The following is a 22,201-nucleotide window of genomic DNA, read 5'->3' as shown; positions in this document are numbered from 1 at the left end:
AGGTAATATAATATATATATATATATATATATATAGTCGGCAACTAGCCATTATTAATATTTAAGATATTTATTACACCAGTATTCTCTTTACAAAGTAATACAAAAACTAGTTTCATAAAACCTTGACTCCTTATACTCACCCTAGAAGCAGGCCCCAGAGCCAGGGATAGTCGAGGAGGTAGTAGGAGACGAAGGCTGCGGCGACTGCCTCCCCGATACAGGGCAGGAAGGCCAACCTCAGCACGACCAAGCTCAGCTTGAGGAGGGCCGGCGCGTCCAATCCTAGACCAGCCTTGATCAGGATCACCGTCAGGGCCGTCTCTCTGCAGCAGGAAAAAGAAAATAATGTTAAGGATATATTTTACAAGGTATCAATTAAATAATGAGAGTGGAAGAATAAATAACTAATATAGCTAATTCGGAGATTATCACAACTATTTCATCATATCTGAGAAGAGGCTGCCCCCCGTAATCTGCCGCCCTCTCCGCCCCTCAGGGGTCCGATAAGGCACTATCATTAGCGAATTTTGCGGTTTTATTTGCATTAGGTGTGTAAATGGATTATATAATTTCATAAAGTCTGCTCACCGAGATACATTAAAAGTTCTCAACTCAGCTCAGATCGATCTTAGATAGTAGATTCGACAAGGAAAAAGTCTGAAATTATCGTGAAATATTTCACCGTCCATTCCTGTGTTAACAATGGAAAATAAGACAAAGCACCTAAATTTTTTTTTTTTGGAATGTTCAAGATTTTGTTGCAATAAACATCAGAAAAGAATTATCTCTATATATAAAAAAAAAGACCACGATGATACAACCGTCAAACACAAAAAATGATACGTTTCTCAGTGTATATAACAGTAATTAATAAAAAAAATAATTAAACTCTTCTTACAAACTTGAACATTTTTTTCATCACTGAGAATCAAAGCTTTGTTATGTGACTTATCATGTTTGATGGATTAATAAAAAATTAAGGAAAGAAAGAAATTCATTTGTGTTAGTAAAGTGATAACAAACAACCCCGCTCTATTAAACACTCAGCAAGTTGTCTCAAACAATTAAAACTGAATAAGCAAGAGGCCAGGATAAAATTAACAGAGCTAGTTTAAATCTAATTCCATGTGACTATGTCTACTCATTTATCACGCCCTACTGTTTCCTCTAGAAGAAATGAACTGTAAATCGTTCGTTCTATTTTGTTTAACGGCGTAAAATTTCCTTGGTCATCAACAACGTTTAATTCTTATTATTTTCTGGTAATATTCAATTGATTATTTTAATTCACACACTTATATACAGACGGATGCACACGCAGACGCGCGGGCGACACACACTAAAGAAGGCAAAAAGTAGTTTCTGAAATTATTTTTCCAAAATTATACATACAAGGCATGATTTTTTTTTTGTGATTTTAAATATTTAAATACCGATTCTATTCTTTTGTTATAGTTTCTAAAGGTTGATGATATATCATGTTTTAATCCAAAAAATAAATATATATATATTTATATATATATATAAAGTAGAGGAAATTGATAAAATTAATTTCTTTTACTGCATTAGTATTCATTTTAAGAGTGGTCTGAGCTAATGAACTTTGACGGATATGGATGGAAAAAACGATTTTTTGCCACCGTATAATGATAAGGCTAACTAGTTCTTTTGTTGTCGTAAGTTAGTAGTCCTCAGTTGGGTCTAACTCTTTATATATGTGTTTGCCACTGTCACATCTCTGTGGGGGTCCTGTTGATGTTAATGTCAGGAATAGTGGATTAGTGCAGTGTTGGAGGCTATCAAAGAATTTGATGAGCCTCCTTGAAATGAATTCTGTAGGAGAATGATTCACAATGCGTCTAAGGATATTGATGTTAAACTGTTGAAGTTTTTTCGCTGTTGTGTGAGACATTTTAGCCAGCATAGGACCTGCGTAGAGTAGAGCCGATTTACTCCACTTCTGTGTACATTCATTTGAGGCAGATAGAAAGGTTAGCAGATGTTATCAGGTGATTAAGCCAGTAAGCTTAGTTCCTAACCAGCTTCATTTTTTTATGGCAGTGGTAAATCTCAGGTACATTACACTAACAACCGGCCTGCTCTCGCAATCGTCTACCCTTTAGACTTTAGGGGGAGGGCGCTTGGTTTTCTGGAAAGAGAAAATAATACAGTCGGTCTTCTTGAGATTAATTGTAATGTTCAACCCTTCCAGTTTCTTGGTTCTTTCCGTACAAGCCTTATCTGCCTGCTGTAGAACCGTAGGTCTCTGCACTAATTGAACTACTGTAGATGACTGTCGGATTTAAGGAATCCGATTTTTACCATTCTATTTTGGATTTATATAAAGTCGGGGTTGGGGTCTCATTTTCTGATGGCCCCCTTTTCCGCGGACACCGGAAGGCTCCGAAGACGCTGCGACTGCAATGCCGTCCCAGCCTATGCACTGTGCTATGACCTGGCCTAACCCTACCATCACGCCAGGTCCAGGATACGCTGGCCAGCCACCGAGAAAGAACGACGTCTTTTCAGACACGGGGCGAAGATTACATGGTTCTCACCATTTCGCCCACAGCACACCGTACACCTCGACGAGGGAAGCGGCCATAGGACGCGGAAGTGACCGCGACAGCGAAACTTCCAACAGCCACCAGATAAGCGCATGATTTCTATTAGTCTATGAGACCCCACTTTTCTAATTTATTTATTGAGAATTAAATTAAATCCTAACACACTAACATCATCTGCCCCTCCAGGGATTAATACTTTTATAAATAGTAGGAAATATATGCATGTTAATTAGAGAAAAGTCTCACAATTTCCAGCCCCCCTTTTCCACACATTTAATACAATCATAAAATTACACTCGGGACACCTGCAGTATAGCACGAGCAGGTCCCGATGTAAACAATGACTACATAATTAGCATAAGCCGCTAGAGTTGACCTATCATACTTGGTTCCAACAGTTTCTGGAGATAGCGCAGACCTCTGAGTAATTAATTCTTGGTATGGAAGGAATTTTGTAGTATCTTTTACTGTTAGTTTCTTGTGGTTTAGGTTGTTTCAGTATTAGTGTTTGTTTTAGTAATTGGCAAACTAGTTTATGAGAGTACGTACTTGCTAACAGGAGATATACTACTTTATTTTCTTGTACGAGGAGAAGATGGTTGGGGGATATTTTCTACTTTTTACTTTTTATTTTTTACCCAATCGTATCGTTTCCTCTTAAAAACACCTAGTCATTCTTGTAACGTCTTTTTTAATTCAGAGTTTTGCCGTTATCGGCGCAGAATACCTCTTGGCGTTTGGTTTTCAAGCTAACAGGTGGGTTTTCTTTTCTTTTTTTCCCTATCTTTATTTTACCACCCCTTCTTTTCTCATTTTCCTTAGCCACGTTATTAGTTATGTTCACCATATATTATTATTGTTGTTTTCAATATAATTTTTTTTTTCATCTATTTATTTCTTTTGTTATACTTATATTTTGCCTCTTTATTAATTATTATAGTTACATATATTTTATTTCTCTCAACTTTATTTTTCTTTCCATATTTTAATTTTTAAATTGTTAATAACTAATATATTCATACTTCTTTGCATTATGTAACTTTTATTTTTTTTTATTCATTTTTATTTTGTTTCCTTAATTATGTTATTTTACCTTCTTATTCAATTACCTATGTATACATTTTTATTCTCTCATCACTTCATTTTAATAATTCCATTCTGTAAGATTATTCACTTTATGTCATTCTGTTTATATTTTATTTTTTATTTTTATACTTATTGGTTGTTATCTTGTTTTGTTCTTAGCCCTGATGAAGGCTAGAAACTCTAGTCGAAATGGCACAGTTAAATAAGTTACATTAACTTAATTGTGTTTCATTTTTACCGCACCCCCAACCATCTTCTCCTCGTACAAGCTATCCACGGTCAACTATCTCTCATAATTACTTTATTTTCTGTTGTTTTTTGGTGTTTAAGTTATTACGCCCGGGTAATAACATTTTTAGCGGTATTGATTTTATATCATTTTGAACGTTGGCTGGTATAATGTATGTATATTCCAGAGTGGATGGGTTGTTTGCCCAGAGTGGATAAACTGTTATTTGTATAACATGTATAAGCATACAATAAATTTGCACAATGTCGCCTCCATATGTTTGTGTTATTGACTGATTTTTTTTTTTTTTTTTTTATTTATGACCATCTTTCTCGTGATTTTTGACAGACGGGGGGAGGGTTTGGTTTGTTTACAGAGTACCACCCTGTTCTAATGCCATGGTGGAATGGTCAGGTTTTCATTTCGTGGGCCCACGAAAGATATAAAAGTCGACCCCCTGGCCGGATTTAACCCGGCGCCGCTACAGTTTCTAGGCTGCAAAGACCTGCACCTCTGCTCTCTGAGCCATAGACGGCCCAATTGACTGATCCTCAAGCTCCCCAAATATATATGTATAATTTCATAACCTTATTCATGAATACATAACACAGAAGGCTAACATCCTCTATTTGTTGTCCTATTAGCAAATTGAGGAAGATTTGTACCGTATTTAATCTTAATCATGACAGAAAATCCTTAAACATTTAAATGGTCAACAAAATCTTGCTGCAATTGTATGAAACATAAAATTCGCAAAAAAATATATTTTTGGTAACATTTTATGCATGAATATAAAATTTCACTTTTCTCAGAATTATTTCAAATTTAGTTAAATAGAATAATGCATTATAAATAAATAGAGCGTTATCCGATTTGGTCCAATTCGCCATGTGTGGGTATAATCGATTCCATAGATTGATATAATCCTATTTATATGTAAATGCATAAAGGCGATGACATTCAATTTGCTAACTAAGGGATCGAGTTAAAGCGCTGGATCGATATAAATAGAGCTAAGTGATTTGATGGAGATTAAATGGACCTTAAGGTGGCAGTTGCCTGCCTATCTTTCACACCACTATCGCTCAATCTCCACAATCTCATCAAGTTTACCTTCATGGCCAAAGGGATTATGAAAAATGTTTTCAGCGGTGAAAAAATATTTAGTATATTAATATCAATATGGAATATACTAGTCGCAATGCTTATGCATAATAGTTTACTCTATCCATTTCTTTTTGGAGAAGCTGTACTCATGATTATTAAACGCTCTATTAGGACTCAAAATATATCAGATATAATTTTCTTTAAAAAAGGAACAAATAATTTCTTTCATAAAGTACCTACTTCTATATGTGTACAATTTGGAGACCAGCACTTCAGTAAAATGACTGTCAGCGGCATGCGCACTGGAAATAGTTTTACCAACATTAAAAGGATATTTACTGTGCCTGTTGTATAGTCTCAGTCAAAATTGAATTATTCGTTAAAAAAAAAATATGTGCGTTTGTTTTTCAGAACAAAAAAAAATTGATTAGAGTGTAAAAGCTAATCAAAAGGAGAAGCGCTTAAACTTTTTACTTCTGGATGAAATAAACTTATTATTACTATTTTAACGTTCATTGTAACTTATTTAATAAAACTTTAACAACCTGAAAAAACCGGTATTTTTTCTTGCATGGTGCATTATCACGCGTAGCAACTCACTGAATGGCAGAGTTGGGAATTTAGTTAACTAAGAGACAAACTAATAATTTAATTATTGTCAAAATTAGATTCCCTACAAAATTGGAACTAATTGTTATTAGTTATAGTTAGTTAATTATTTCTGTTAGCTAACAATCAGTTGTTAGCTGAAATAAACAACCAAAAACTATTTTAGCTATGGATCATGACAACTAAAACTAATTAAAATTATATTTAGCTGGTGAGCTGGTTACCATGACATATTGGGAGCCCTTTATAAGATTTCGGAGGCGCTGAAAATGAAAATAAAATCGATTTCATCATTGCACGACTGGTTAGTTTAAGCGAAAACATAAATATAGACATAGGTCAGAAATAAGGAATGTTAAAATGGACTTTATTTTTGAGGTTTTATGTTGAAACTAAAGATAAAATTAACTAATTATTAGTTTTAGCAATAGCTAACACATCATAACTAAATGATAATTAGTCACTGATTTCAGATAATAGCTAGTTTAATTCAAAAATTTAGCTATGAGCAAACGGATAACAACTGACCGTTCTATATTTATAATTATATGTAAATGTATTCATTGTTTGTAAAATGTATTCAAAGACTTCATAATATTTTTGTTTGAAGCTTTGGTTGGGAGATGGATTATTATGTAACTAATAAAAACGTCCTTCTCTGATTATTATTTTAAAAGTATGCAATCAAATATTTAAATATGATGATTATTATGCAATTTGTAATTTATTAATTTAAACAAAATAAATATGTTGCCCTTATAGCGAAGTAGGTGGAGTTATCCTGGCCTAAATCTTGCTTGATTTTCAAGCAATTCTAGTGTTTTTAATAGTATGAATTTTGTCAGTTACTTACTTAAGTACAGTGTATTCTTCCCAATCAAAATAAAGAAGTATAAAGGTTTAAGTGACGTGTCACACCTTGACCACATTAACACCCATTCAGATGATCATATGTTCCCTTCTGCTTCTCAGCGGTCTATATGAATAGCATTTATTAAGATGTAAGTTATTAATTGACCAAAAGTCATTTTACTCGAGTAATTTTTTTTCGGCCAAGATCTCATTGAGTCCTATACTTCCTAACCATGGTTAGGGGTCAAAATTTTTCATTTTGTGGGACCGCCGCTCAATGAAAAAAGTCAACGCCCCAGGCCAGATTCGAACCGGTACCGCCAATAGATATCATATTGGTAAGTCTGTTTCTTAAAAACTGAGCTACGGACGGCCCTACTCGAGTGATAACCTAGATTTAGCACTATATTTTTCGTTTGGCTCTCAATACTTACAAAGTGTACTACTTGCTACTTCAAGAAAGAAATTATTCGTGCCTATTTACTATTTTTTAAAAATAAATTTGATAATTTTTGAGTACTAATAGAGCTCTTAATGTTCACTACTACAGATTTTCCAAGAAGGAATAATGGGGTTAACAATACAATTGTAGTACAATTGCTGAGCTATAGTATAGCTATAGCATTCATTACTTTCTGAGATACTAATTTTCCAAGACAAATAATTTTTGTAAAATGAAAAATCAACATTTTTCGATTTTATTTAGGCAAATATTAAGAAAACTGACATACTTAAAGATAATCGATACAAACTTCTCATAATGGATTTAGCGAGCTTTAATCTTAGCCCTATTATGGCTCTTTACGTTCAATGTTTCCCGAGAAACAGCTTTCCCATAACAAATATGTTTTTTTTTTTCAAATAACGAGAGCTCAACATTTTGCGAACTTAATTTGGCAAATATTAAGAAAAACTGGTAATCTTAGAAAAAAATTATGATGAACTATTTTATAGTGTATTTACCTAGCTTTCGTATGAGCCTTAAAATAGCTCTTTACTCTCAATGTTTCCTGATTTTTTTTCAGATAATGATAAATCAATATATTGTGAATTAATTTTGTGAAATAACTTTGAAGATGTTATTTTTACGAAAGTAGTAATTATAAAACCTCATTATTATTCTGTAGTTAACCACCCTATTCTAGCCATAGAGAAAGGATCGAGTTTTTGTTACGTGGGGTGTTATTAAAAGTTAACGTACCCGTCCCGGAATTGAACCGTGGATGCTGCAGCGTGAGGTTGCTGAGGTGACGCCTCAACTCACTTTGCAATATGTCACGTTGTTTAATAGAGTCAACTTGTTATACGGTTGTAATTTATTGTATTTACGAAATATACCAACGAGATACACCAGATAACATTAGAATTTTTCCTACATAATTCAAATAAAGTAAATAATAATATAGAAGGACAATGTCACAAGCATTCTGAGTTTGGTGGTTTCATGTTGGTACCGTAATCATCCTCTTCTTGCATACTTTTATCACAGTATGTCGCAAAATTTCAGTATACACCAGTTTTGCTAATATATTCAAAATATTGCGAAAAACCTTCTTCATTAATAATACTAATACAATGTGTTTTTTTTTTCATTTCCTTGAATACAGCTAAATCAATTTTCATCTGTTACCAAATTAAGAGACCTCTTCTGTTCAAGCATTTTTAAAAATATTTACACAATACAGTACTTACTGTAATATTTGACTTCGGTTTCAACTTTAGATATTGTTTTAAGACCTCTGCTGTTTTTTTTTTTTGTTTTTTTTGTTATATGTAATTTTAACACAATATATTGTTCTATATATACAAAATATTGTTTTATATATACATAATGTAATTTCGGTTTAGAAATCAGATTTTTAAAATTTAAAATAACATTAAAAGGTAATATAATATATATATATATATATATATATTGATAACTTTTTTCTCGACTATTCAGTCATCTACATCAAAAAGTTTAAATTTAATAAATCTACAGTGAGAAAATGGGGTTTTATAAAGAAGTGAAACAGTCACAATGAACCCACGCAAGTACAGTTACGAAACGATATCAAAACTCACAGAAAACTAGCCACTTCAAAGAACAACAAAATATTTCTGCTAAGATGCCGATCTCAACCAATTCTTTCTCCACGCATCGAAAAGTGCCTCAATAATCTACACTCCTCCTGCAAGATTGGCAAACAATTTAATATCGAATTAATAAAATCCGTGGACAGGTTTAAAAAAAAAATTAAAAATCGAGATAAAAAGTGCAATAAACAAAGTGAACAAATTATTAAATGAAATAGAAATGTACAAAAAAGACATTTGTTATATTGTCCCTCAATTTATTTATGGACAATTTTTCAACAATATCAATCATTCATCAAAAAGAAATTCAATCACATAAAAGAAAATCAACTAAATAAAATAGTCAAAATAAATCCAACAAATATAGGCAATGATAAATGGTTTGTGAAACTTATCGATGTGGAATTCCCAACAGATGTAAAACTGTTTTTGTCCCTTGGCCCTAAGCATTGTATAAGTTATGAACCCAACAAATTGACCTTATTACTGACATAGAAAATATTATATTATAAAATATTATTCAAAATAATGTAGAAGAGAACGGACGGGATGAAATGAGAGGTAAGTGTGTAAATATAATAACTAACTATAAAAATAATACTAAAAATAACAGAAACACTTAGATATACTCTATAACTCAAAAATTGTACAGAATAACAATAAAAAACGGATTTTTAAAAACAATAAAATTTAATCTTTTTTTTTTTTTTAAGTTTGTGACTTTTATAAACGATATTTCTCTCTTTCATGTAATTGTAGAAATTGTAGGTGGAGTCCTTTCATTTTATTTATTTATTTATTTTTTTACAGGTATACTGGTGTATTTCTTTTTCTTTTTAGTTTTGTCTTTTGTGTAGATCTGCAATGGGAACAACCAGGAAGACGAAGGAGAGGAAGAAACTGCGTGGAGGAGTCAAAATGGTCTGACTTAGCCAGGCAACCCATTGAGGGAAAAAACCTGCAAAATTAAAAAGTAAGTAGTCTTTTGTTTCTAATAGAGTTCACTGTTCGTCTATTGTTTATAGGAAATGGTTTTTACTCTAAACATCAAGTTAGTACCAGGTCTTAACATAATAGTAATGTTTAAATATTTGGCAGGACATACGTTAATAGGTTTAATGCTCAAGCCTAAAAATATTTATGTATTTGGAGCTATCATGAACTTCTTAAAACTACATCCGATTTCGAAACCAAAGTCACATATTACAGTAAGTATTGTGACCATTGGATGTATAAACAAATTCTTGCAGAGCAGAGCTAAGTCTATATTACTTGTGGTTTGAGATCAGATGAATAATTTATCTAGCAGTAGTCAAGAAAATGAAAAAACACACATATTGTAGGAAGCTAATCCGGGTGGCGGTCAATGATGTTATCGAAAAAACTATCAATCGTTAACCAATTCTACTGTCTTGTACCCTTATTGACCGAAACCTGGACTATCTACTTCATATAGTCATCTATCTTCTTAAAAAAAAAATCAAAGATAGTATAAGTTTTTGCCTAAAACTTATAACAAAATTATATAGTTCAAAGTGACCAATACATATTTTATGGATCTATGAAGTCCAATATGTAGTTGGAATAAGAAAATGAAATAGATCTTATATATCTGCCGGGAAAGGTGAACAGAATGTGAATGAGTGATAAAAGTATTATAGTGATGTAAATTTTAACGTGATCCTATAAAGTACATCACAGACATTTGGGATGACTTTAAGTGGAATACGTAACTGGATGTAGTACGAATCTTTCATATTTACATTTTGAGTTTTATAGTTTTATAATATTTAATGTGCTTGTTTTCAAGTAATTACCTTTTATATGAAATATATTAATATTTAGGGTGGGTCGAAGATTTATAAAGACCCTAAAACAGTTTAGTTATATTTTTTTTAGCTTTATTTACTAAATTTAAATTTTGCTTTTGGTGGTATCTTTTAACCTTTTTTGTCAGACTAAAAGTAAGAGAGAAGTATTTTAAATGTATCTCTAAATATGGAGAGGTATATAAAAATCCGTGTTACTTATTATTAAAAATTCATAATTTTCAATTAGTTAAATATTTTAAAGCATTAGTCCTCTACTTTAATGGAATCTTCTTGCAGCAATTTTATTTCATAAACACTTCCATGTCGACCCCGATAAACCACCACTTTCTTCGTATTCTGGTACCGTGCTGTACATCCGTTTGTCTTCACTAAGGCCATAGATAATTCATTGTATTTCTTCAGGCTTTTTTTTACTTGTGACCGAGGTAGAAAGAAAAAATAAGGTAAGTGTTTACTTATATATCCCAATAAGAGATATCCTAAAAATTCAACAGTTCCCAATTTATTAAAATTATCGCTAATTAAATTAAATTAACCATAAAAAATGATGAAGAAGAATATAAAATATGAGAATTAAGCAAAATAATAAACTGGGGTAAACGATAGAAGTTTTTGCTAAATGTTTACTTGTGTGCATGTGACAAGGTATAAAAAAAGATATGATTCATAATACTGCCAATTTGCATGTGATAAGACTATTTCAAGGGCAATTAGTTACATTGTTTTTAGGAGTTTAAAAAATGGATAAAAACTCTTTGAAGTTTTACTTATTTATTTTAGTAGGTGGACCTGTCAATTTGTGTGTTTTAACTTATTTATTTATTAACTTATTTTATTTTATTTTTTAAACTGATTTATCCAGTCAAGTATTTCTTTTAACCAACTTTTTATTATATTTATCTTTAAATCTACGTATTAATTTTGTTTTGGTAAAATGTACTCGTTTGTTTTACTGCAAACTGATCTACAGCTGTGACTATTATTTCTCTGGTTTGATCTCACATCGCTGTCTAATTGTGAATTTGTTTAGTGGATCCCTGGGGAAAATCTGAGAGGGGGAATTCGGGAGAGTGAATTTGTCGATCAGATGAAATAAAAATTGTGAAATGGAAGAGGACAAGAAAGGAAAAGAAAAAAAAGAATAAATTGAAACATTTGTATTTAGTGTGTAGACTGGAATTGATTGTAAAAGAAAACTGTGGGGGAAAAAAAAAATGTTATCTTTATTTTTTATTATATCATGTAAATATATTTAATTTATATATATCCGATCACGGATTGATTATTATGCTGTGTAATGTAGCAACCCGATTAATTGGGCAGCATGAATGAATAAAGCATTTCTCTCTCTCTACTATTTTTTTTTTGCAGTGAAGACGTGTGAAACCAGGAATCGTTCAGGTTTAAGAGGAATCCAAACCGCGGTCAAATCACAGATTCTCATAGAGCACATTGTCACTATTGAAAAAGTATATATATCATTCTATCGCAGCACTTATATTTAAAATAATTATCAAGCTAAATTGGATTGACCGCAGAGTATTGTTCATCTGGATGCCTGGACACAAGGACATCTTGGGCAATTGTAAAACTGACCAAGCGACAAAAGCTGGCAGATGGCAGGATGTAATGCTGACCAGAGTACGAATTGGACACATTCGACTAACCCAAGAATACTTACTGTCAGAAACATCTAGACCAACATGTAGACAGTGTAACATACCACAAACTGTTAAACATACACTGACAGATTGCTAACATTTGATAGACAGCGGATTACCGTATCATTTGGCAAATTTATTAAACTATAAGAGACCTCATATTCAGGAAACATTGGATTACCTTAAGATAACAAATACATATGAATATATATAACTAATTTGATTTCTTTATCACATTTGTTGAGGCATGGAGATGGAGGGGGCTGTATTTGCTAAAAAACTAATTTTGAGAAAAACAAAACAATCCGTCCCCGCTGGACCCGTCCCACTAAGACCCCCAGGGAGCGAGGTGATATATCACTTTTGAAAATTTTACTTAAAGGGGAAGAGGAAACTTTAGATAGTTGAATCGAACAATATTTAAAAAGTGCCTGAAATTTAAAAATGCATGAAAAAGAGAAGGATTTTTGTTCTAAAATGTTGACCAAATTACAGCTCTAGGGACAGTACCGATTGTTTTGTTTTGGTTCATGCCGTTTTCTAATTTTAGGTGCTTTTTAAATATTGCTCTATTTAATGCCTTCTCTTTCTTCCCTTTTGAAGCAATTATTTCAAAAGTGATATAGGGCCGTCGCTGCCTGGGGGTCTTAGTGGAGTGGGTCCGGTCAGTAATGATTTTTATTCTAAAATTATGAACAAATTATAGCTCTGACGACTAAACCGTTCTAGATAGGAACTTGCAGCACTTACCAGTTGATTGTCTGAAACTTAGAGCTAATTCCATTCCCATGCCTCAATTTATACCACTTACCGTTATGGAGTGAAAATATATTTATTTTAGAGTGAATTTATGAACAATTTTAAATTCTGAGACCTTATATTTCCGAAGATTCAGAAAACCGAAAACCAGCACTTGTTATGTCGACAAAATATAGTTAGGCAACGTTAGCTGATTTTTTATATTTAAAAAAAAAATTCAAAATTCCTAGTTTTTCATAAATCATAAATTTGACGCCTATCGCGTTCCTAGATATGTAGTCATTCTAAACACAATGTAGATCATGCACTACACAATCATTTTTTGTAGTTTTAAAGCAAACTCTGTTCTGGCTAATAAAAATACTTTACATGAGTTGTACTCGCTTCGTGAAACAATGTTATTTAAAGCTACTGCAGGTAGACAGTAATAACCGTTTGAGTCTGCAATATAATTCGGTAACGCAGGTAAGAATAATATTGGAGAGCTGCAGAATGTTTGACCCGATACAACTTAATGATCCGGTATCAAAATTAGAATGGGGGGATTTTGGATAGATGCAGGGAATTGGTCAAGGATAAAGACCTCCTGTTATTACGAAGTTGACCTATAACCCGTAGTACGGTAGGGTCTTCATTAAAATGGAAGCTTCTCAAACCAACCTAAAAATTATTTAACTTATTTTTATTTACTTGAGAATAATTGCCCAACTACGACTTTCCGGTAAATATGCAATCACTCTGTCGGTCTACACAAATATACTTTGGACCCACAAAATCTTTGTCCAACTTGTGATGGAACGGCCCTGGAGGATTGTTTCCATTTTTTGACAAATTTCCCCACGTATTGTGAGAACCAAATCCGAAACGTGCCGAAGCTAAGCGATATTAGCCGAAATCAGTTGTATGAATTTCTGTCTGTACCCTCAGCATTGGACCTTAAACTGTTTTTTATATATGTAACACAAAAACTATTGCTTAGAGCTGGACACCTATCGTCCCAACAAGAGGTATAGTTTTTGTTTTTTAATATTATTAAATATGAAGTGATGTTTTTATTCTGTTTTGTTCTAACGAATGTGGATAGCCCCGCTTGGGTATATTGTTTGTTATAAGTTTATATAAACGATCTTTAACTCATCGTTTTTGTAAAATTACTACAATTGATTATCTACTTCATGTATTTCACAGGCTAACTCTATTTGCTATAGTTACCCCATAAACAAATAAATAAATTATTATTATTATTGCTATTATTACAAAATCATTAGGCAAAGGGTTATAGAAGTATTTTTTTTTGGTCGTAAATTTCCAAATGCATTAAGAACATATAAAAAAGGTTGGGAATAGGGTCAGCTGTCATAAATTCTGACCACTTACATACAATGTGTCAAATAGATCACTGTGGAGATAAATGTCTAATGACTTCATTTGCTTTTGGTGTCAAACTGGCTATTCATCAATTCTTCTGCTACCTAGGTTTACTGTTTAAATAATCTTCTGGCTGAGTCAGCAATATGTAGTATAGTCCAAATTGATGTTATAAAAATTCAAGATACAAATTAAGTTTTTGTTGATTAATTTGTTTATGTTAAACCATAGAAGTCATTTCCCATGCACATTTCATATATTTGGAAAAACAAAAATTCCTCTGATTTCTCAAATAATTCTTCATTTATTGGATTTGATCGCACCGTAATGCCCAGATTTGAAAACAACATTGTAATTTAAACATTTACATTTAAAAAATAAGTTTAAAAACAGGTTAAAATACAAATATATATATACTTTTTTTTTTATTCCTTACTGGAAGAGGATGAAATCGTTTGTCCTTTTTATTTATTATAAATATCCCCTTTTAGGAACCTTATTTTTTAAAATACATTTATGAAATTTAGGAAACCACGATTGGGTTACTTTAATACCACATTAAAACAAAAAAAATATGTTCCTTATTCTTCATCATTTATAATGCATAGATACATAATTACCTGGACTTCGAGATTTGAGAATAAGTTTTACTGTTTATTATTATTATTTTTGTAAAACCGGGAGGACGCGTGTTTGAAAGAAATATGTGTTTCATGAAAAATACTTGTGTGCTTGTATACCCAGAAGTAATTGATGGAAAGAGTTTAGATTGATATTGGACTATTTTCGCACTAACTCCAAACTTTCCACCAGCTTTTAACAAAATAAGAGGAGACCTTTTGAAATATAGGTATATCAAGGAAACGTTTGCGAATAAATCAACGAAAGTAGTGGATGGAATTTTATAAAAGTGATAGCGAATTATTTATAAGCACTTTCTAAGAAAATTGTTAATAAAACTGATGAGGTATGAGCATGTGCACCCCCTTAAAATTTCGTCAAATTCAGATAACGGCCGTTGGTGTTACGTTTGTTACATGAACTATCGTACAGTGACTCTTGGCTTCACAAATACCTTGGTGTATTACCATAGTTTGGTATAGTTAATAAATTTACTTCACATCATTAAAATATAACTGTGATATGGTAATGAATGCCTTCTGTGATTGGACAGAACTAAGTTTCCACAACTTTTCTTTTTAACAACATCCCTTTCTAGAGTAGCACTAGCAATTTTCACCCTTTTCCAGCTTAAAATATTAAAGGTTTTAATAATCAACCAATAAAACACCAATCACCTCCTTAAAACTGGTCCTAATATTCCAACTCTGTTCCTACATGATAATCCCTTCAAATATTGCCCCACCATCGGAAACTAGGGAATAACCTTTGATCAAATGCTTTCCTGGAAAAACAAGGCATCCAATATCTCCCGCCGTACCTTTTCCACTTCAGAACGTCTAAATTGCCCTTAGCACCTATTTCCATTTGAAACCCGTAGGCTCCTAGTTACTTTTCCCACTTTGAGTATTGCTGTACGGTATATGGGGGTGTCTCTGTGGATCTCGAGGCGAAATTAAAACGTTCGATAAATTGCTGTGTACGATTCATTTTCGGGGTCCCAAGGGACGCCTCTGTTTCTCGTTTTTATGCAGAGTTGAAGTGGCTTAATCCTTCCTACCGTCGTAAGTATTTTCTAGCATCCTTCATCATCCAAGTCATGCAATCCTGCCACCCTTCATACGTCTCCGAGCCCCTTCAATTCAAATCCTCTATTCTTTCCGGCAATACTCGTCACGGTCTTCATATTTATACACAAGGGCCCGCCGAACCGCTGCTTTCGATAGATCGTTCATTATCCGATCTTTACTCTATGGAACTTCATCCCTTCCAACATCCGCCGCTCCTATACCCTCCCTACCTTTAAATCCCGCCTGTTCAATCATTTATTATCCATTCAGACCCCATTAATTTGTAAATATGTATATAAATTATAATATTACTAACTGATTAAAGTTAGAAAGTAACTAATAATGCGTGGGCGTTGATGACCTTAAGGTTTTACGCCCAAAAGCCCCAAACAACAACAAGGAACTAATAATCCTTTTTTATAATGAATATATATTCACTTTGTATTTTTGTTTATGCTTCTCTGAGGCTCCTCAAATTTGTCTATCTTTATCTATTTTTCTAAAGGGACTTGTCCCAGAATAAATAAAGTATTATTATAATAATTATTGTTTACGACTCGTGCCATATAATATATAACATAGAGAGCTACATTATGAGCTTAGATTATCTCTTGCAATTCCTGGCGAAGCGAAACCCCCCCATTCTGTTTCCATCGTTACCAGCTCTATCCACCTTGCTATGGCTCTTAAATATCACTTCATGTTTTAACAGAGATATCAGACTAGCCTTTAATAACCTTCTCGGGAAACACCTGAACATTTAGCAATAAGCTCAATGGGATGAAAGGTACGGCAGCGCATAAAATACGAACAAACCAATGTTGATTTTTATATATTAGATTTTGCTTCACAACTATCCAACACTAATGAACCTTAGTGTTCATCCAGGATATATGTGTACATTTTATATATCAAGAAACAAATTAGGTTTTGTGGACTTAAGTCAAATCCATAGTTATAAGAATGCAATCGGAGGATTAAGTAGGTTATTATACTTTATTTATATGAAGAGGGAAATCTCTATGACATACAGTGTACAACTGATATGTACAACTTGACTCCTAGAGTGTCTTTCGACTACTCTCTGGCCACTATCCAGAATGATTATTCTTATCAAATAGTTATTAGTAAAATTAAGCATTTAGGCGTAGCTCAGAAAGTATAGATTTTCTTCTTGATTATTATATTCCAATTTATTTGTATCTTTCTGAGGAATAAGAAAACATATTACTGATTAAATTATTTTAAATGATGATTTTATCACTAAAAATTGAAAAAAATATTTCAGTCAAGAATGTTAAAATAATCGATTTCTGAAATAGCCAAAATTCGTTTATAGTGTCGCCTGAAATCTTTAAATACCATTTTTCAAAGAAATTAAAAATTAGAAATTTTTTTACTTAATTTATTTGGAAGTTTTTTTTTCTTCCGGTGTCCATTGATCATTCATAACTCCTTTGTATTTTAACCAATTTATACGTTAATACAACCATTAGAAAACCAAATTTCTGCTCTTTTAAGATACATTAAACTTTATATTAAAGATTTAATATTAGTTTTAAATAAATAAAAAACCATATCAAACGTTTTATTATTTAGCACCGATTCTAATCTGTTTAAATAGATCCAGTTATGTCATATGGTGCAGTTCATAGAGTTCTAAGCCATTCTCAAGTTTCGTGTAGATTGGTTGAGACGTGTTGAAGATATATTATATATTTTTAATATATATTTGTATTATATAATGTAATATAAAATGATATAATAAGCAATTAATTAAAAAAATTAATCCAATGTGTACATATATTACTAAATATATTAATTTATATCAAACTTTCAATTGTATTCAATTAATCTATCTACATCCCTAAATCTAGCATTTAGGAAGCATTGCCGGGTCTGCTAGTATTAAATACAGCAAAGATTATTATGAGGAGAATTCCTACCTTATTAAATCCCGATTCCCAATTTTAAACCATTTTTTAGTTATTTATGATTGAATGCTAATGAACTAATAAAGAAACGACAGTGATTTTATGATGAATATTATATAAAGATACGATATGTCCGAGATGACATTTTATTTTTTCTTAACTATAATCTATCTAGTGTTTAATTATTTTTCGAAAAAGGATTTGACTACAGAAAGATAAGGAACCAAATTTGTTTTTTGATGTTTAAAACGTTAAACGGGAGTTGATAATTTCCATTCTGAGGAAAATATTATTGATTTCACTTCTAAAATGAATACTACTTTCGATAGTGACAAATAAGAAGTTTGTGTTTTGACGTATATTATCATAGCATCCATCTAAAAAGTTTTAGCTCAAAATTAAATATTTTTAATTGGAAGTAGATAGCTGACCGTATGAAGTAGATTGTAGGAAGATTCAATAAAAACGGTAGTTGTCATCTTTGTTTAAAGTTGACACTCCTGACGAAGCCCTGCAAAGAGGGCGAAACCTTCGTTAACAATAAATGGTTTTCCGTTTCTATTTTGGTAACTATCTTTCTACTAAATATTTTAAAAATTTTTACCTCATCAACTACCGAAGGCATGGGGCGTTTTCCCAAATAATTGTGTGTATGTAGATGAAAAGAATAAATATATGGCAATTGCCAATATTTTTTTTTCCCAATGTTGTCCCTGAAATGAAAAGGGGGCTAAGTAACAGTTTTATCAGAATGTGAATCGGATTGGGAGAAATTATTACATTATTTATTTCATTATAAAATATTTTTAAAAACTCCAAATAAATAGTGCTATAAGTATATAGGATTGTTTACCAAATCCTTACCGGAGTAAAACACTAATTACAAAAGAAGCTAATCAACATGAAAGTGATTTTTCGAATCGATATGTCAGAATTTAAAGTTTAAAGACGAAAAAACTCATTGACATGGATGGTTGGACATTGACGTAATTTACAATCATGGGTAACTGCTACTGTCAATTGACACAAGGCTTTGAGTCAACACAATCGACAGGGAAACACAACATGGTGGCAAAACATAACCGCAATTGCTGAGTGCCTCTAGCGCCTGCTAATGATGTTTATTTTGAGCTACGATATACCAAATAGGTTCGCTCGCTTTGCTAGTGTACGGGATTTCAGACTGTCGGAGGGTCCTTAAGAAGAATGGAACGTAGAATTTTGAATAAGAAACAAAGTAGCTAATTTAAATATTCAACTTGATACTTATACTTAATAATATTGAAATAATAATAAAAGGAAGATAGTCAAAATAACTCAAATAGAAAATAAACTATTTATTGTGAGCCAACGGTTCGTCCCACGTTGCAGGACTTTATCACGGCCTTTAGAATAAACGAAAGCCAAAAGAATGTTTCTTAGGCGCCATTAATCTTCCGCAGCAGCATATGTAATTAGTTAATTATTTTAATATTAGTAAGGCCTAATGAAGCTCTTTAACGTGAGGCAAAACATTGGCTAATAATATAATATATTATAATAATATATTTGATTTATTCTAACCAAACTCAGACCATTTTCCTTGCACACGATCAATCAACGATTTTCTAATAATTAAAATAATTAAATTATAATACCCGCTGCTCTGAAAGAATAATAATGCCACTGAACAATTTAGTGATATCGAAATTGTTTTGGATTTAAAAAATGGATTTACTAGATGTTTTTAAATCGATATAATTGTACTTAAAAAATTCACCCTTGGCGAATTTTTAAGAGCAACTATATTATGTTATGTACTTACAAAATCCACTAAATGAATTTTTAGCCCGCCAACATACAAAAGTGAATTTCGCAAAATTTTCAGTTGCTATCGTTTACTGTAATATTAGAGAGAAGTTTTAATCACCTTCTCCACATTAGTTTAGATATATATTTTTTAAATCACTTTTTTTAGTCTTTTTTTTAAATCCAGCTTTATTTTACATCTAGTGCATTAGGGGAACCTCCATAATTTCAGCTTTATAGGCATTGTTATTTTTGAGATACAGTGATCGAAATGTCAGTGAGCGAGTGGTTTCTGCTCTTCTACAAGGATAAATAAAGGCATTTATAATACTCGTTTTTAAATATTTATAACTTGTTATATTTATCACTTATATGTTTACTACTTTAATTCAAATGTTATTTTTTTTATGTTTGTATATTGAGTATTTAGTTTTTTGTATTTTAATAAAATAAAATTGTGCATGACCATGTAGGATTTTATATGTATATATAATTTTTTCTATGCTTAAAATTTTAATTATATTTTATACTAAGAGATAACTGGATCAGACAGACAGGTAGTATAGAATAGAAGGGAAAAATCAAATAATATTATAAAAAAAAAACATGAATATATAGATTAAGAAATAGATTAATAAACTAAAACAATATTAACAAAAAAAATAATTTATTACTATTACGTATTTTAATATTTACTGACTACACCTATGTAATATAAGAATAATAATCAATTGTCCAACTAGTCTTAGTATGCTGTGTGCAACCCAATCCAATTTCTTTTTGACTGTTGTTTCTCTCCCCTCCCTTCTCTAAGAAGATTGAGATAAATCGGGTTTCAATCTCATTTTTTATAAAGAATCAAATCACCTCTTAAATTAAATAGGTATAATGTTTCAAGAGATGTAAGATTTTCGAGTCATGCCAAAAATGATTTCTTTTTTAAGTTCTAGAAATAACATAATCCTTTCTTAACCAACGTTTCAATAATCAAAATTTTTTGGCTCCAAGTCTTTTGCAGACTTATATTTATAAATAGCAATAGAGAAACCACAATTAATAACTTCAGCCTCAGAGACATTTTTTTTGAGATTCGGTGATCAATACGAGTGGTATCTATTTATAAGATAAAATGTATTACCATGAAAAAATACACAGAATATTTACAAATATTGATTCAAAGTACTAGTATTTGCTAATATTATTATGAATACGATGATTTTTGAATTGTTGAGAATTTCTTTATCCTTCAACTGAGTCGCTGGTAATCTTCCAGAAGATACATAGCTTTCCAGTTTTTCTAAAAACTATTTTTTTTTTAATATATTAGAAATATTTTTTACTAACTTAGAGTCCGAATTTTTCAAAAACCAAAATACAAGGGGAACCATCAATAATAATTATGACATTGTAGAATAAAATATTCATATTTATAATATGGTTATAATATTTATGGTATAATTGTAGGAATTCTAACTAGTAAAAAACTAATTTTATTTAGCTCGTACCAACTTTTATTAAATTAATATTAATATAAAAATAAATATTTAATTCCGAGGTAATTTTACCAAATTAAAATGTTCCTTAATTACTTCATACTGAAGAACGGATAAGAAAGAAGGATGTTTCACGTATAAACGGCTGTTTTGTTTTTCTTTTAAAATTCTTATACCCCAACTCGGAATTACATATGTATACCCCCTTAAGCTTGGCCGTAGGGTGTATGAGTTGCTGTATATCCTCCAAAGAAAACAACTCGAAAAGACTACCATTGTTATATACCAAGAAAATACTTTCCTTAAAGGATTTTACGGTTCAGTGCTTTTTTCTATTTCATGAGGGAGAAGAACATTTTAAACTCAGCAACGAGTTTCGTGAATTGAGGTTAATATTACATACTAAAGAAAATAGAATATTCAACTTTAGAAGGAACGTTTCTGGTTGCACTTAATTCTTGCAGTAATCAACGAATAATTAACGAAAGCGTTAATATGTTTATATATTTTTAATTATAGGCAATGTTTAATGATTTTTCTACTTAATCATTTCTGGCTTGTATTAAAATTAAAATTATATTAATTTTATGTATTACAAATTAAAAAAATCATTACAATCAATAAAAATTAAAAATATTATTAAAATTGCAAAAACATAAAAAATCAAATTAATTATAAGTACTGAGATTCAATTTTATTTCATGATTAAATTTTTGACGCAATTTTAATACTTTTGAAGAAACCTTTGATAAATAAGTTGGATTCACAAAGGCGTAATATTTAGTTAGAATAAGATCATCTGTACTCGAAAGAAGCTTTAAGCTAGAAGGAGAAGATAAATATAGATATACAGAATGGTATTATTTCCCAACTATCAAGCAACATAGTGGGTAGACGTGTACTCACTTAAAAGCAATGAGGGAATTGTTGCCAGTTAAAACCCGGGGTTTTTACACCAGTAACATAAGGTAATTCGTTTCATGTCCAGCCTCAAGTGAAAACGATCCATAAGGGATTTATATTATATATAATTAAGACGAATAAGACGAATATAGAATAGTTCATATATTTTTCAAAAAAATAGGCCAAACAGTAATTTTTTTATTTTATATATATTTTTCAGGTTCTTATATAAAACATAAACGTT

At 31.3% G+C, this 22,201-nt stretch overlaps 1 protein-coding gene across 1 annotated transcript in view; it reads right to left on the bottom strand.

Annotated features, from left to right (window-relative positions):
• The window catches only part of LOC106690721 (sodium/hydrogen exchanger 9B2), a 141,870-nt gene that overhangs the window by 21,118 nt on the left and 98,551 nt on the right, over positions 1 to 22,201 (bottom strand). The window contains exon 2 of the mRNA XM_014436247.2: positions 143 to 325. Coding sequence (XP_014291733.1) covers positions 143 to 325 — 183 coding nt within the window. The remainder of the gene's footprint in view (positions 1 to 142; positions 326 to 22,201) is intronic.

This window comes from Halyomorpha halys, unplaced genomic scaffold (genome assembly GCF_000696795.3).
Source record: "Halyomorpha halys isolate HHAL.00 unplaced genomic scaffold, Hhal_1.1 Scaffold1841.1, whole genome shotgun sequence".
NCBI lineage: Eukaryota > Metazoa > Arthropoda > Insecta > Hemiptera > Pentatomidae > Halyomorpha > Halyomorpha halys.
Note: the sequence above shows the minus strand (reverse complement) of the source record. Positions and strands in the feature narration are given on the sequence as shown.